The following is a 19077-nucleotide window of genomic DNA, read 5'->3' on the forward strand; positions in this document are numbered from 1 at the left end:
CAACTTTGTCATTATAATCCCAGCAAACACAAAAACGTTTTAAAAACGTTTTTAATAAGTTATATTTCGGCTTTTGGTTTACATAAAAACGTTTTAATAACATTAAAATGTCGGGTTATATAAAGGTAATGAAAACGTTTTAAAACGTTTTGTATGAAAACACTTCAACAATATCTTTAAAATGTTTTCAAAAATGTTATTGTAAACTATTTTTGCAAACATTTTTGCCAAATATTTTGTGAACACTTAAATAACATTATGTTAAAATATTTGCACCCAGCAAACACAGAAATGTTCTGAAAATATTTTTTTCAAAACGTTGTAATAACATTTAAATGTCGGGTTATATAAAGGTCATGAAAACGTTTTTAAAATGTTATTGCAAATATTTTGGGCAAACATTTTTCGCAAAACATTTTTTCAACCCCAAAATAACATTCTGTTTAGAATATTTTGTATCAAGTTTTCAAAAATGTTTTTCGAATGTTATTAAAACGTTTTTATACCCTTTATATAACCCGACATTTAAACGTTTTCTGTAAAACATTTTTGTTTGCTGAGCAGTAGATTATCAAAAATGATTTTGAATGTTATGAAAACGTTTTATACCCTTAATATACCCTTTATATAACCCGACATTTAAACGTTTTCTGACAACCTTTTACAACCTTTTGCGAATGATGTCGAAAACGTTTTGTGTTTGCTGGGATTGTAAACGTTTCCGTCGATAAGATATTTTTTCCATCCTATTGCTGAAGAGGATAATAATCTTCTACCTATTTCTATATAGAATCATTAAATAGCTCTAGTCTTTGTCTGCTTTGGCTAAATCCTGTGGTGGGTTACAATTGCATTTTGTCATTGTATTTTGTCTAGGTATGTATAACCAACAATTAACAATGAGAGGACATTCCTGAACCTCGTTGACTTGGGGATGATTTGAAATGACCGCCAATTATGACTTTATTACCAGCAATGTGGCAAAAAGAGAAACATGTAGAACCGAACAGGTACCATTTTGTTGAAGGAACAGAGTTCAACAAATCATAACCCCGCTTCTGGATATCATTTGAAGTCAAATGATATACCATTTTAAAGCTCTAAACACGATATAAAACAAAATTGACCGGGGCCGACTTTTGATATGGAAGAAGACCACCTTCACCACTACTCGCATGCGTGTGGCTTGGACATACAGGAAAACACTTGCTCCCATCGGTCGAGACACCAGATTGAAAGTCCAAATGACCACTATGATGTAATAGTAATACCTACAGTAATGTTGTGGTCGCTAAATAACGTTAATATATTTATCTTACCCACTCTTCCGTTATCATCTGTGTTTCCCACACGTGTTACATCCACAGTCACAAAGGAATCAGCAGCACTTGTGAAGTACATTTGTTGTCGGAAACCATACTCACCTGTGCAGTAAATTAAAAAACACAATATCGAAAAAGTTTTGAGTAAATTTGTGATTATCGCATCAAATTTTTTATTATTATTATGTTTTGGATCACAAAATTTTACACACTTGGATTTATTAAAACATAATAATGATACAAATTGAGATCGATTGAGTACAATACATAAATTTATTGGTCTTTGTAAGGTTTTTTTTAAAATATACGCTAGTATGTTCAAACTTCATTGTAGCCTCATTGTGTTTTGTCCGAAAAAAGCGAGCGAATTTTAATTATTAGCCTTCCTCAGTATGCTAATAAGGCTATGCCCAAAGAAATTAATGAGAGGCAATGAATTATGATTATGAAAACATGAGGCAATGAATAATGGATATTGATCATTTAAGTCGTGGATAAAGCTACTACAGGTGGGTAGGGGTAAAAAAACACTTGTCTATTTATGATGTGCCACACAGAAACTAACAGAACAATACTTAAAAGTATTTTTTTAATCATTTTGTCATAAACACGATTTTCCACAAGTTACAATTGTTCGTACCGGGGTGTGCCTGTTGTCAAGTCGATGACAGACACGTGTAAAAACCTTGAATTATAATACAGAATTGTGATGTAACATTCCGAGGGTATTCACAGATGGATGTCAGTTCATAAGAGCAATGTCGGGGATTATATATAGATCACAATTTTTCAATCGATGGGGAGAGATGAGGTCCCACCAGGTCCGACCGAGTCTCCTACACAGGTTACGCTCCCTGTGGAGGGGCGGAACCAAACTGGCTGATGTGGAGACTAAGCCAGTTTGCGTCGGTCTGATACTAGACTATGCCATAGTCGAATTTTATTAAAAATATGTTATTATTAGTCATGATGAACCCATTTGTTTGAACTTAAAATTATACTGATGTTTATTAAAATTAAAGTATTCAATAGTAAAATGGTCATAAAGAGTTAAAATATCAGACGATTAGTGACAATAAAAGTAATTGAATGCAACATTATCTTGCATAATTATAACGGCTCACTTTAATACTGAACAATTATGATTTTGGAATCTACCAGTTTATTGATAGCGCTAGATGTTTGATGAGAGATTAACTTTCGCGTCTACACAAAAGCGCCGCAATGGTAATGGCGCGGGCCCAGACGATTTAAACCATAGCGAGGTATGGGCGACCAATCACAAGGCAGATCCATTTAAAGATGCATTACATCATACCCAATTTTAGTTAGGCCAGAAATTGGCCTAACTCTCCATAGAGTCCCGTGTTAAAAATCTTAACCGCAAGGCAATGTCAGTAGTCCACTTGGGAAGCTAACAAACAGAGGGAGTAGGGTGACTGATCAGATGTGAAAATCTATCAATTGTGCACACATTAATTAAATCAGAGTTTTAAGCTTAAATACAATATCCAGAGTATGCACAATGGCCAAGTGGACTACGGGGTAGTCTAGTCTGATACTCGTCTATCTTCGTCTTTGACCATGCGCAGATCTGGCTGGTCAGGAAGATATTTAATATCCCGAATTTATAATATGCCTACCAGTTCCACCGTATAACCGATTTGCTAGAGAATATTTTTTACCATGTTTAATAAATTCGTATTAATCGTATAATAAAATGTGGCCAAATGTTTATTTGTGTACATAGTGTGTGGATCCACTCTTCTACGGACTTGGCTACTAAGCATGTCGTCGGGAAGGATATGGCGGTATGCTGACCTGGGTCAATATGTTCTGGGCCGATGAGGTCCCACCAAAAAATTGCCTACGACTTTGTGTGCGATCATGTGTGACAGGCCATTCCCGATAATAATAAAGGTTCCCTGGTATTCAATACGACGTGACAGGTCTCATGACAGAGCCACCATCATTCAAATAAAAGTCTGGCCTCCACAAGGTAACAATAAAACAGGTGATAGGTATGAATGGTCGTGGAATCGATCTAGAAACCTGTCTCTCTGTCATCTCATCTTAAGCTACGGGGTGTCCCAGAATGATCCATACCGGGAAAGTTGAAGTTTGTTAGGTATGAATAGCATTGTTATCAGTCGTATTGTTTTGAATTCTAAATATTACATATATTTAGCTTTCTTAGGAATTTAAGATCATCGAATGTTTCTGAAAGAAGTTACAGAATATTGCGTAAAAAAAGTTTTGACATAACAACCTATTTTGAAATATTTGTTAATCTTTATCAAATATTTTTTAGGTTTCATTGCCATGATTGCTGATGCTCAGATTCTCTTTTACAAACTTCAGAAGTTTCACACACACACAAAAGACAAAGAAAAATTATGAATATTGTTTGCAATTACAATAGCACTCAATGGAAGACTTTACCCCCAAATTCATATAATTATTATTTCCATTTGTATGAATGAAAAAAGGTATCACATACTTACTATCAGTATTTGTAATTAATACGGATGCACATTGACCTGCTCCTAATTGACCTTGTGTTGGATCTGAAAGGCATACCTCGAAGTATCGATCTCTGTCGACGTTGAGGTTAGCAGGTAGATCAACGGTGACATAACGCAGGTTGTTTGATATTCCAAATTGAACTGTTGATGTTGTACCGTCGTCAGGTAGGCCTTCATAATGCGTACCAGCTTTGGCACTCACATCAAATGAGTTAATATCTATAGATGATCAAGGAAAAAGTAAGAAATGTTGGAGTCAGGATAATTTTAAGATAACAAGATAAATTCACGAGAATTCTAAATACATAGGCAAAATTGGTCCTGCTAGGTCAAAGAAAGAAATTAATCAAAATCACTTTGAAAAGGATGTGGGAGTGCCAAATTTGTGTATATCTGAATCTGAGTGGGGTTTACATATGGGTATGCCATGTATCAGTGTAACTTTAAAAACAAGGTTCTGGATGGCGAAGGAGAACGCCTTCACAAGTTGTAAATCTTGTGTAGGCCTATGTATGTTTTGAAAATGGTACGGGTTGCTATTTGATGTTACTAGGAGATCACCTGTCTTTTGCGGTTCGTAAATGCATAGAGTTTGAGTTTGATTTGATTGCTCGCAAGTGATACAAGAAAACTTTGCATGTTGTGACCGTTGGAGGATTAAGTTGGCTGAAGGCTTCAGGGGATTAAGTCACCTCCCCGTACTGCAGTTACTGTTCATTTTCCTATACACAATACACAATGCTCTCACCATTGAGGTGTGACCTCTACAAACAGTAGCTAACAGTGTATGTTAGAGGTATAGGGCATTTCCTAGTTAACGTCACTGTGTGAAAAATAAGCGGTCAATATTTATTGTACTCTCTGAAATTCTAGGAAATATAGTTTTGTAACATGCCCTAAATTTTTAGCTAATTTAGATATTTGGAAATATTCACACTTTGGTGTTTTAGTAAGTAGGGCACAGCGTAATGTTCCCGTAGGCGACTTCAAAATAATCGCCATGATGCTGGCCAGGTCTAAACTATTGATGGGGTAGTCGAAATCTCGAAAAATATCGCGTTTCCTCGCAAAATTGCGCAATCACGACATGATTTACCCACAGTGCATTGCGCATCAAGTCATCATGGCCGCCGCGTCGTTTGTCACCGAGTCGACTGAAATTACACAGTTTTCTCAACGTATTTCGCCGAGAGGAACTCTGTTTTCATTAAATGATTCAGTTTTTCATTTCTGTGGGGGATATTGGGCAATCAGTGCGGCAAAGACCGGGGTCTGTAAATGGATGAGTGAGAGGAAGGAGTTTAAAGTACTCGGCAGTCTACATAGCCACAGCCACTACCCAGATCACAATACAAACTCAGCAGGTAAGCTTTGCCTTTTAGCACACTAGAATAGAAAACGTTCAGTATTTTTTTAAATTTTCTTCCGTGGTATGTACTGTGCTGTGCATCGAGCGTGAAAGCAGAAATGATAAGCAATCACGAAAACTTGCTGATCAACACATGATTGTGGTCATTCATGCATTGTGACAACAAGCGAAAACAAAGAATAAATTTTTATAAAAATTATTATAAAAATGCCACCCAATATAAAAATCATCGGATAGATCCCTGTACTAGAGAGGGACAGTAAACTCACAACAATTTAATTTTAAATGACAAAATGCCCATTCATTTTGGATATTGCCTCTTCTTGACTTGTGGAAGATGGTCACCGATATGCGATACGTATACCCAGCACTGGCAGCAGACCACAGACAATGCATGGCAGGATATGACGGAAGAATTAGAAAATTTACTTTACATTTTTTATTTTAAAACAAATAATTACATAAAGAAACACAGAATATTCATTATTACAGTTTTTGTCAGAGAAGAACAGCACTTGTTTACATTTTGTCTTAGACTTGAGAGCGTGTGCGTGCAGAGCGTATACACGGAAGCCAGAAGTGGGGTTCTAATTGGCTGAGTCAATTGTCTGACAATCGTAGCGATAGACCGATAATCTTATTGGCTGATTGTGCGTCAAATAGTTGGGCGGCGCAGATTGGTGCCCTTGAAGTGCACACTTAAAAGTTCCGTTATGTCGCTCATTAAGGGCTCTAAAATGAGCGTTTATTGCGTTTCGACAGTATTTTTTATGGGACATGAGAGCACCTCAGACCTATCGAATTGCATTCTGAATACGAAGCATGTCTTTCTGATATCAAATAATTTGCATTTTTGGAAAATCACAATATAATACAAATTTTATGACAAATTATAAAAATTTGATATTTTTCAAATTTTTGATATACATGTACAACAGTCCTCGAAGTAAATTATATAAATCTAATGACATATTCTTAAAGTGTATGTAGCAGGGAGGAAAAGCCGACGGTCAATTGTAAATTTTGACCTTTCATATTGAAGATATGGATTTTTTTCCCAAAAAGACCTCATTTTTTTTGGTGTTTTGGGAAAAAATCCATATCTTCAATACAAAAGGTCAAAATTTTCAATTGATCGTCACTTTTCATCCACCTACATACACTTTAAGTATAAATCATCAGATTTATAAAGTTTACTTCAAGTACTGTTAAATATCAGAAATATCAATTTTTAATGATTTGCCATAAAATGTGTATTAAATTTCAAAAATCAAAATTATTTGATATCAGAATGACATTCTTCGTATTCAGAATGCAATTCGATATGTCTGATGTGCTCTAATGTCCCACAATAAATACCGGATGTTTTTAAATTTTTCCAAAGACACTACAAAACCGAAAAAAAAATTTGAAAAAAAATTAAAAATTTTTTTTTTTTTTTGCAATTTCGGGTACCTGGTTACCCGCCCAAAAAAATGCGCCGGGTACCCGGGCACAAAATTACCCGAAAATTACACCCCTATAATTGAAACAACAAAACTAAAAACTTCTTTAAAGATTTACCAGATTCTGTTAGTGGAGGACAAGCAAACAATGTAAATTGCGTAATTTTGAGTACGGTATACATAGTTTCACCCAACAAATCCGGTATCGGTATTGATACAAATTTATGAGCAACTCAATTTTTGGTGAGTAGGTCTAGTATTACCGGTAGTTGTTGTTATGCATGTATTAAATATAAACATCTTTTTATTTACAGTTGCAAAGGACAACGAATCTGAAAGAGTTTATATCTTTGGCGGTCTGACACCTAGTGGTCAACAGTATAGTGATATAGTAAAGGCTGAGATTGACAACAACCGTTTGCGGTTCACAATACTGAATGTAAGTGTGAATGTGTGATTATTAAAAAAATTGTTTTTGCAACCAACCAACCAAGTTTTTAAACAGCATGCCACTGGAATTCATAAAAACCGGCTGAGTATTCCCGGCCCCATAACTTGTCACTTGTGTAACCGTACTACATGTACATGTAGAAACACATCTGTTTTTGTTCAGCCTAAGGATAAAGTTTAGAGAATAAAGGTACTGATTTTAGCCACTGGAGTGCATCCATGTCTTGTAACTATTTGAACAATGTTTGTAAGGCTGTGACCTATCGGGTAATGACGTATTCGGGTACCGAGGTAAATTTCGGTGGTACCGAAATTGCAAAAAAAAAAAAAATTTAAAAAAAAAAAAAAAATTATTTTTTTTAAATTTTTTTTTCAAAGTTTTTTTTTTTTCGGTTTTGTAGTGTCTCTGGACCTAGACCTAAATGCTAGGATCATGGTTGACCTAAAAAAAAAAAAAAAAATTGAATTTTGCACATTGTTTTGTAATTTTAATATGAAAATTGATACATAGTTTTCATGTCATACTCTATTAATGATATCAAAATGCATTGAATTGAATTTTTTTTTTTTTTTTTTTTTTTATTTTTTTTATTCGGGTAATCCGTAAATGGAATTTGTATCCGGGTAGGGAAAAAACGGGCGGGTACACGAATATCCGGGCTTGAGTCACTGCCTTAAATGTTTGTAAAAGTAGAAACAAGACTGAAATGTTCCTAAAATACTAAATAAGTTTTCATTAAAATTATGAATTATTTCTGCAAAATTACTTTCTGATACAGCATAAAAATGTTGGCATGGCAGTCGATAGGAAACTCACAATCAACTTTCAAGGGCCTACTCAGTAACATTTCTGATATATTTGAATGTAGTGTACAAAAAATTAACATTTTAATTCCCTTTTTTTTCATATAGTGCAATGGTTACCAGCCATGTGGAAGAATTGGGGCAACTCTCACCAGCATTGGCTCCGGGAAACTGCTACTGCTTGGAGGTATGCAATTTAAGCACCGGACGACATCAAATTGGTGGGCGCCAGATATGTGATTTGACGATGCGTACATCTTTGACATCGCGATGAACAGGTGGTCAGCGTTAGATGTGCCATCTGTTTTAAGACAACGTGCCCATCACCTAACAGTGTTCGGGATGGCAAACTTGTCGAAGTTGGTGGTGTGAAGTTGGATACCAGTACAGGACTGAACACTCCTGTGACTTGCTCCATGCAGGTGGAGCTACCAAGTCTGCAAATGAACAAGTTAGGAGATCATACAATTTGGGGTGCAGGTTTAGCTCACCTGTCCCATGCCTCCATAGCCCTCGGGGGCTACACAACGGGAAACATCCTCAACAGAACTTTGCTGGTGATAACTGCAGACTCCGTCAACATAGGAGATGTTGACGTACCAGCAGGTACTGCTTGTGGAACGGACATGCCTGGGAGAAACGCTGGACTTTTTATGGTCAAGGGGGAAGAAGGCACCGTCATCTTCACAGTGTCTTATGACGCAGACACTGCATCGGCTAGCAGTACAGAAGAAACAGCCGCTGAAGCTGCAGCAACTGACTCTTCAGCATCAGCATCAGTCTCGGAAACAACTGGTAGTGTGTATACGGACAGCGAATCTGAGGAAATTACTGCTACAGGAACTGAAGATGTTCAAATGGTTGAAGGCATTGAGGCGGAGCTTGTCGAAGCACAGGGTGCTGAAGAATCACCAAGTGTTGGAATTAGTGGTGATGATGATGTGTGGGCATGCAATCCATGCATTATTCATATTGCTATAGGTGGGACCTGCTCCTATATATATGATTCCTCATTAGTTGACGGAGATATTCCAGCACATATTGCATGTGACAAGTGCAATGGATGGTTTCATTTGTTTTGTGAGGGATACCGACAAAACCCATTGAAATATAAATCAGATGAACAAATTAGTGCAGCAAAGTACTTCTGTAAGAAGTGCAGGACCTCAAGAAAGGGATTTTCTTGGTAATAATTATTTTTGTGTTTGTTTGATTTTATCTCTGTATATAAATTGGTTGATGGTAAAGCCTGCTTGTGTAAGGGTAGTGAAATATAATTTTTAGTTTCCCATCTGCCCCCATTGCCGGATTTTCCACATGGCCAGATGGCCCAAAATCTGGGGCATGAAACAAATAAAAATAGTTTTATAAAGGAGCTGTTTGAAATGAGAAATGTATATACAGGATGGGAATCTAAAAATTATGTATTTTCAGTGCCCTAACATATATCTGAGCTGATCAGTTACTTAATTCACATCATGCGACTTAACCGTCCACAAGTTTGTATTATAACCAACAACATTCAGGAATGAGAATGGCATTTTTTTGAAAAGTACCTGAAAAAGCGAGTGAATAAAAATAATGAAAATTCTCATGCCTGAACATTGTAATAAATGTTTTGATGTTATTGTTGGTTGGTTCAGAGATTTCCCCCAAATTAGGTTGAACCAGAGCTGCAGAGGTCCACCACCATATATCTGCATACGTAGGCCCCTACTTCAATTTTTGATTTCTTGAAATGTGTACGGATAAGCCATTTGAGCCTTTACTGTATACCAGGCCTAAAAATGCTTTTTTTATTACGAGGGCTATTTGTGACAGATTCCACGAAAAGTAGCCCTCGTGTGTATTGACAATTTTTCCATGGGGGCAATTTTGGGAAAATTAGCCCCTGTGTGTTTTGATCTCTGCAGTATACACGGCTTAAGGGGGTACTACACCCCTGGCCAATTTTGTGCCTATTTTTGCATTTTTTCCAAAAATTATAGCACATTGGTGACAAGTAAGATATGTATTATAGGGGCAAGGACTACAACTACTGTACTGAAAATTCAGCAACTCAAAGCAAGTAGTTATTGATTCATTGATCAAATATTGGTTTTCCCTCATTTTTGACTGTAACTCCACAACTGTTGTCTGTGCTGAAATAAAATTTCCAGTGCAGTAGTTGTATTCCTTGCCCCTATATAATATACATATCTTACTTGTCCCCAATGTGCTATAATTTTTGAGAAAAATGCAAAAATAGGCAAAAAATTGGCCAGGGTGTAGTACTCTTAATTTGTTTGATTATACATTTGTAAATGTTAGCTTTTAGTTAGACCTACATACTTTTGTATAGATCAAATATCTGATTACAGTATTATGCATGTGATATCAAAGTGCTAATTTAGTAAATTCTCATTGTAAAGTATAGCGAGATGTGTGCTGACGATGAAGTTAACAGCAGTTCCCAGTGATTGTAGTGCAGGTAAATTAAGTAATTCTTGGCCAAGCTGGAACACGCGCATTGCGTCCATGTGACGTACTAAGCGTGTACATGTACTATGCTTTCTTCTGTACTGCGCTATGTGTGTGTGTTTATCGCAGATATCCACTAGCGTTCATAGTGTTAGAGCTTGGCCAAGAATTACTTAATTTACCTGTACAGTTTATATGTTAGAAAACATTTTTGAGAGGTGAGTTACACCCACAAGTGGCATTGGAAACCTGTCATGGCATTATCAAAATATGCCCAAAAGTATTAAAGAAATCAAACCACTATTTTTAAAATTCAGGATTTCAGAAATTTTTAAGTTTTGAAAGAAAAAAAATATTGTAAAATAATTTGTTTAAGGGGGGTGCACCCCTGGTCAATTTTGTGCCTGTTTTTGAATTTGTCTCAAAAATTAAAGCACATTGGTGACAAGTAAAATATGTATAATATAGGGGCAAGGACTACAACTACTGTACTGAAAATTCAGCAACTTAAAGTAGTTATTGATCAAATATTGGTTTTCCCTCATATTTCACTGTAACTCCACAACTGTTGTCTGTGCTGAAATAAAATTTCTAGTGCAGTAGCTGTAGTCCTTGCCCCTATAATATACATACATGTATCTTACTTGTCCCCAATGCGGTATAATTTTTGAGATTAAATGCAAAAATAGGCACAAAATTGGACAGGGGTGTAGTACCCCCTTAAATATTTGAACACCTTTTTTGTAACAGTTATTGAACACCATATTATGTTCCACTATTGAACGCTGGTGTTCCTAATATGAACACTGCCATTCTTATTTTGAACACACCTTGAACACTGCCGTTCATATTTGGAACACCAGTGTTCAATAGTGGAACATATTATGGTGTTCAAGAACTGTTACAAAAAAGGTGTTTAAATGTGTGTAAATGGAATGAATATATGTTATTTTCACAATTTCATGCATTGTGGTCAGTATTCTTTTGTACAGTGAACACCTTTGTCATGTTAGGGTCAGTTGGACCAGGGCAATCTAACAGGTTTTTTTTACCTTACACTGTATGTTGTATAATAATTTGTTCAGATAAATAAGAGAATCAAGTTGTGCAATGTGTGAGGATATTTGATAAAATATGATACACTGTAAAATTGTTGGATGCCTGATGAAAAATGAATGAAAAATGAACACCATTTACACACATTTAAACACCTCTTTTGTAACAGTTATTGAACACCATAATATGTTCTACTATTGAACACTGGTGTTCCTAACACTGCCATTCTTATTTTGAACACCACCTTAAACACTGCCGTTCATATTTGGAACACCAGTGTTCAAATAGTGGAACATATTATGGTGTTCAAGAACTGTTGAAAAAAAAGGTGTTTAAATTTGTGTAAATGGTGTTCATTCTTTTATCAGGCATCCAAATTTTTTTACAGTGTACGATGTGAACTGCTAATTAAACAGGTAAACATGTTTTTACATTGAATCAATTTTAATCTCTATCCAGAGCAGCTAACGTGCAAAAAAAACAAAACCAGTGCATCTAAGTGCATTCGAACCAGTGACCTTCCTAATACCAGCACATGGCTGTAACAAACTGAACCACGGAAGAGTGGAAGATTTAAATCTATAGTTATTAGAACAAATACACAAGGTTCAGTTGGTTAGAGCATCATGCTAGTTTTATAAAGGTTAAGCTCGTTGCACTGTAATTATGTTCTGGTTTTTTTTTCGAAGAAGTTAAAGAAGTGTCCGCAATCACAACATTATGTCTTTCTTGTTAGAAAAATAATTATCAAGCATGAATCACATGTGTTATTTAAAACAAACTCATATCATCCATAAAAACGAATAATAACAGCCATCTCTCGACACGCGATATTCAAAATTCCCGCACTCAAATTGTCTACAGCAATGACGTCCCAATAATTCGATGAAGCCTGACGACAAATGAGCACAAATAAACATGACGTCATTGCTCTAGAAAATTTCGGCGCGGGAGTTTTGAATATCGCGTGTTGAGAGATGGCTGTTTTTATTCGTTGTTATGGTTTATATGAGTTTGTTTTAAATAAAACCATGTGGTTCGTGCTTGACAATTATTTTTCTAACATATAAAACATGTTGTGATTGCCGGACACTTCCTTTTAATGCACGCTGGCTGCTCTGGGTAAAGATTACAATTTGTTCATCTTATATACCCAGAGAACCAACTAATAATTTTCATGTTTTCACATTGTTCATTCATATCATATTTGTATGTAAATAAAGTAAAATGTCTACATGTACATGGAATGAAGACAAGGTAATTAAAACTTATATTTGTCCTGAATCTCTTTAATTGTCATTGCATACTTTGATGTTGACCTGAGGAATTACTTGATTTGTGAATTTTAACCTACAAATCTTAAAAAAACTTCCTACCATAGATGTACCGCCTTCATTCCATTAACTGGCCAGGGCGCTTACTACTTAATCATTTTTGGTGGCCACTTATTTTTACATTGTTTAGGGCCTACAATATTTAAAATATTCACCCACCATCAGTGTATGTATGTTTCAGACCATGGCTCAGATTTGAAAGGTAGATAGAGTTCATGACAGTTTGCTTGTAAAGTCACTGGGTGGGCGCTTAATGGAATGAATACGGTAAGTCTTAAAAGCTGAAATTAAAATAATGAGACAATGTTTCACAATATGTCAAATAACTATTCCTTATTTATTTTCCATCTCAAATTCACAAAAACAGAAATGTAAAAATATTTAAACTAGATATTTATGCAGGTCTTTAATAATAATACTTAATATTTAGGTCTTTTTTTGCTCTCAAAAGGATTAAGAAAGTATAACATAGTTCGCCCTACCTATAACTCATCAGTCTAAATTTTGCCTTGCTATAATTCCAATATGGAATAGTTTGCAATATCTAAGATACTTTCTTAAATAAACTGAAATGTGCTTATACCAATGCAGTACTATAAATAATGTTCCATGTTTTTTGGATTGCTAAATATTACCAAATAACAAAATGCAAGCACATTTTCATAAAAATCAGACCATTTTCTGTTTTGACCTGTGCGCAGCGCAAATGTTGACCTTAGATCAAATTTGAGTCCCTTTTCACAATCCACAATGCTTTAGCAAAACATCCTAGAACTGGTTCCCGGTGTGTGCAAGTTACAAGTTCCCATTCATGCCACCACTAGGAGAATTTTTTCAATGAAAAATCTGTGACTGGTGGAAAAATCTGTGTTGAATTCCAGATTTTTCAACCTTTCACAGATTTTTGTATCCTGGTGTGTGCACAGAGTGCGTAACTTCAGGACATCACTGCATGGGCTTTTAGGCAAGTGTTAAAAAATCAGGAGCTAAAAGTAAGACAAAAAATTAATGGGGTTATAACATTTGAAATGACAAAGAGTCAGCCTGCTACACTAATTGCTGAAGTCACGTTTTTGTCATTTTTTTCAGAACAAAGAACAAAATGTGGTTCAAGCATGCATCAGTTACATAATCACCTAATTATTTTGAATTAAATTCTCTTTCATTTATATCATGTGCAAAGATTGGTGAATAAATATGCTTGACTATATTTTGTACTTTGTTCTCAAAATTGCAAAAAAATGACTGAGGCAATTATCGTATCAGGTTGACGCTATACTATTGTCAAATTTAACAAGGATAAGTGTATGGTGCATTCTGGGTATGCTGAGACAATTTTTTATAGAATCCCTGTATAAGTACCCACTGTATGTTTCTTCTACATGTTCAGCAATAAAACCTATCACACACATCTTAACATTGGCTTGTGTATATCCCATGCATCTTGTGTGAACTTACTAAATACCATATTTCATCAAAATATATGATCTATCAGAATGAGCTTACAACAACAGTATAAAATAGCTCAAACCCAATCTCATTCATTTTCAGAATTGCTGACACTCACAGAAATGGCTTCAGGCTTCTTAATTAACGCCCCTTCCCTATTAGCACCCAAACAAAATTATTAAGCAAAAACTGTGTAGTGACCTTTCAATATGCCTGAACAAATAAATTGACCATATGTCTAAATATTTCCAATTTATACCTTGTGTCATACACATACATGATTATGGCGGATTCCAACTGAAGAAACACTACACTGTGTTTTTGAAGTTCTGTGTGTAAATTACCTATTTTGACTCTCATTTCATCATTTCAATAAACGTCATACCGATGAGACTTTAGCACCGGTGCTAATTAGATAGATGGTATTTACTAACATTGCTAAAAAGAGTACATGTATATACTATCCAAATAAGTGCTGCTTCGCACAGTTGAAACATCATTCATTAGGTGCCTAGTTACAATACATTGCATTACAACTTTGGACATCATTAACACATACATGTATGGTAGTGAGCAAAATGTCAAACTTCAGACAAGTACATGTAAGTTGGCATGCTGAGAAGAGTACGAGCAGCTTTCTTATTCTTCCTTACAGTGTCTGCCAAACAAAATGAAAGGTTGCTGAATTCAGCAACCTTTGCAATGCAATCTACAAAATAGGGAACAGTTTTCTTTATGTTTCGGACAATTCAGAACATAAGTTTTTGATAATTGTTTTTGCATGTCATGTAAAATTCTGAAGAGTTTTCTCCTTAAATTTAAATCATAAAATCAGGAAAAGCCAAAAAAATTATTTTGAACTTGCTCTCAAAATGCCATATTATGCAGAAAAATGTAAAATTTGGCAAATATTTTCATCTTGCAGACTACCATGAGTGATCAAAATACATAATAAAGAAAACCATGTCCTAACTTGTTTACATTAATTAACAACCAGACTAGAACCACACGCTTATTATGCATTCTGCTTGCAGATCCTACTCCTCTTTGTGTGACCCTTAACACGACAAACGCTACAGACATACTGTCCCTGCTTAGGAGTCTTAATAAGTCTTTGCAAGCGCTTGCATGTGTACAACCATGACATCTTAATGACATCCCGCCATTCATGCTGAGCAGACTGCCTTGCCCTATGCAGATGATCACGTCGTGTCACCTTATTTCCAGCTTCGTGACACTCACTGGAGAAGATTGCAATCGACTTGTATTCATCTATCAACTCCTTAACATGAGCCACCATCTTGTGTAAGTAATTTGTGTAGTTCACATATGGAAAGTTCTTCTTCAACAGCTCAGCAAACTCCCTGGCATTCTGCTCATACTGTTCAACAAAGGGCAAATACTTTGTGAGTGGCGTGTTGGAAGCCCAAACAGGTCGTAACAAGCAGTATTGGTCAATAAGTTGCTCAAGAAGCAACTTTCTATCCTCGGATGAAACCAATTCCTTGACTGCAACAACAATAGCAGGCTCAATGAGGCGTCTTGCATAGTTGCCATCTGCCATCATTGGAGTCATAAGGCCAGCTCTTTTGCGAAGATGGAAGTCCAGTTTCTTGGCTGCTGCCTTGAAAGCTACAGATGGCATAGATTGGTTTATGTGCCCTGCAGATTCTTGCACATAGATTTTGTGAAGAACTCGACCTGCAATATTGATGTTCATATGTGTGGAGTCGATCATTGGTGTCAAATTGACTTGTGGCTCTCCGGTCTGACCCAAAACATTCTTATACAGAGCATTGGTGGACATCTTCTCGGGGTTGTATTTCCGATCAGTGTATCTGGCCTTGTTTACATCATATGTCCGTGTGATTTTGGACCCAAGAGGGTTAGCAGCTGCATCAGCCCGAGTTGCATCACACAGGGTACAAAGATAGTCACTTCCTGCACCACCAAATCCCTGCACTGTCCTGACTCTCTTCTCATCATACATTGTACCTTTCATGTCGAAGGAGAATACTCTTTCATTAAGGTGCATTTTGCTTTGTTGAATGTTGCTAATTTCCTGCATGATAGGTTGGATAATCAGTGCAACATCCGGGATGATTCGTCAGCCCTGGCGACCAAGATTGGACGGCAGCATTTTTCAGACCCTGGGGCTGTTTCTTGAATACAAGATGCTCACTGCCATCTTTGCTGCATATGCTTGTAATCTTATAACTGGCAGACTGCAGCCGCAGGACCTTGTCGATCAACTCTTTCTTGGTGCCTTTTTTTATTGGTACATCTCCCATCCCATCATCTCCATATTTGATGAACACCTTAAATTTGGCATCACTGACGCACTTGCACTTGACCTTTGCAATTCCCTCTACAATGGTGTCGTCAAGATCATGTAAGGCTGCAGCAATTGCCTTATTAAGCGGCTAGCGACGACCATCAACTGCTGGCGGGTAACATGCAGGGTCTTGTGGGTAGCCAGATTGAACATCTAGAGGCTCAAAATCTTCCTTTTGTGTACCATCTGAAGACAATACTGGTGGGTCCATATCGAATTTCACACAGCCTGGAAGAAGAGACTTTTCTTCTACAGCCATTTGTTCCAAGCTTTTCCAGTCAGTGTAGCCCTTAAAAGCATTCACTGCCTGGGATAGGATGCGATATTGGTTGGATGAAATGAATCTTGTGACCCGTAGTGCCAAGCATTGTTTAGGTGTTAGACCAACCTTGTCCTTGCCCACATACAAGCGCCGAATAGTCTCTGCTGCTTGAATCTTGAGTTTACCTCTCAGCATATTGATGGCAAGCGCTTAATGACAACATCTTCATACTCACCCTTCTCCTTCTGTTCAGCAAATGTTTGTACAAACTCTTTTAAAGTCCTCAATCGAGCATTTGCTGCTGCTTGTGTTACTTCCAACAATGGTGCTGCCGGTCTTCCTCGTCTGGTAGGTTCCTTTTGTTGAGTTGATGTTGGTTCCTCAGTGAACTGGCAAATGAGGAAATGGTCCCACAATTTGCTTAATGGGAGCTTCACACTGCAGCCATTACCTCTGTTGTGACAGTACCAGTCTATTTGGCCCAGCATTCTTAATAAATCTGATGTTGGCTCTTCTACATTCTCAATCAGAGCATCACACTCTGGGCACACACTACCCAGTGCCTTCAGGTGAACAACAAGGCATTCTTTGCAGAAATTATGATCACAGGGTGAGGCTCTCAATGGACTGTCCAATATGCCTTGACAGATGGAACAAGAGACAACCCTTTCAAATGGTGCAAGGCCAGAAACAGCCAGACTTCTTGGAAACCTACTCATGAGAGTATAAGTACCGTCTGCTATGTTGGACAGGTCTTCTTCGGTCCAATCCACTTTCATTGCCTTGGCTGGTTTTTCCTGTGTTTCCTCATGCTTCCTCTTCATTTGTCGAGTTGCCATTCCTCCCTTTTCACCTGATAATTTGGAAACACAGTCCAACAAGTTGCCCACATTTTCCAACTTCAATCTACTTGTACCAACCTTGATTAGCCTGTCACTAACTGTGTGGGCCAAAGCAAACTTTTTCCTTGGGGAGATGGTAACATAAGAATGGTCAGGTGCAACTAGACCTTGTGCTGCTGGAAGATGGCTGACAGTTACGGGTGGATCTATAGTCTGTTCTGCAGGGGGATGGCTGACAGTTGCGGGTGGATCTGTAGAATGTCCTGCTGGGGATGGCTGACAGTTGCGGGTGGATCTGTAGTCTGTGCTTCTGGGGGATGGCTGACAGTTGCTGGCTTTTTTTGCTGGTCTACCTCTAAGACCACCTCTTGTTTTCTTTTTCCCTCCTTTTGAAACTTTTGTAAACCTGCTGCAGATTGGGTAGTTATCTGTGTGAGGCTCCCAAGAGTCAAAAGGTGGCTTAGCTGGTTCTCTTGTTCCTTTGGCTGATGCTGTTTGTAGCCTTGTACAGTAGTTCAGAAGTGCTCTTCTGCAATTTAGACAGAATTTCGGTGGATGAATATCCTCATTGTCATTACCAACATCATAACCGTGGATTAAGTAAGATAATGACTTTCCATGATTGACCACTTTTCGCATCCTCACCACTTACTGCATATGATGTCGGTCTACTTATTAGACTATAAGGGCGACTACAAATTCTACACAACTTCTGCAAACACTCCCTATGTCTTAAGATAACATCCATAGTTATAATGCAATGCAATGTAATGTAATCTTATACTCACTGCATAACTTATCTACTAGAAACATAAGCTTTAAGCTGTAATAGGTATTACAGATTTGCATGTTACTCTAGTACAATATTTTCACACACTCACAACCCTTGCACTTGTTTAATAAATGTAAAACAAATGTAAACAAAGTAATTTTAGTACAATATTTTTCACACACCCACCACCTACAACTCTTACACTAAAACAAAGTGCAAGTTTTGCAAGTGGTTTAGAACAATATTTTTCACACACCTACAACTCTTGCACTTGTAATACAAACAAGATAACAAAGTGCAAGATTTGCAAGTAGTTTAAGAACAATATTTTTCACACACCTACAACTCTTGCACTTGTAATACAAACAAGTTAACAAAGTGCCAGATTTGCAAGTAGTTTTAGAACAATATTTTTCACACACCTACAACTCTTGCACTTGTAATACAAACAAGTTAACAAAGTGCAAGATTTACAAGTAGTTTTAGAACAATATTTTTCACACACCTACCACCTACAACTCTTGCACTTGTAATACAAACAAGTTAACAAAGTGCAAGATTTGCAAGTAGTTTTAGAACAATATTTTTCACACACCTACAGCTGTACCACCTACAACTCTTGCACTTGTAATACAAACATATTTTAACAAAG

At 36.8% G+C, this 19077-nt stretch overlaps 1 protein-coding gene across 1 annotated transcript in view; it reads right to left on the minus strand.

The window, feature by feature from the left end:
- The window catches only part of LOC140155801 (uncharacterized), a 64304-nt gene that overhangs the window by 21689 nt on the left and 23538 nt on the right, over positions 1-19077 (minus strand). Inside the window, exons 10-11 of the mRNA XM_072178772.1 lie at positions 3827-4066; positions 1320-1424 (exon numbers count right to left, since the gene is read on the minus strand). Of these exons, the coding sequence (XP_072034873.1) occupies positions 1320-1424; positions 3827-4066 (345 nt within the window). The remainder of the gene's footprint in view (positions 1-1319; positions 1425-3826; positions 4067-19077) is intronic.

This window comes from Amphiura filiformis, chromosome 6, assembly GCF_039555335.1.
Source record: "Amphiura filiformis chromosome 6, Afil_fr2py, whole genome shotgun sequence".
Taxonomy (NCBI): domain Eukaryota; kingdom Metazoa; phylum Echinodermata; class Ophiuroidea; order Amphilepidida; family Amphiuridae; genus Amphiura; species Amphiura filiformis.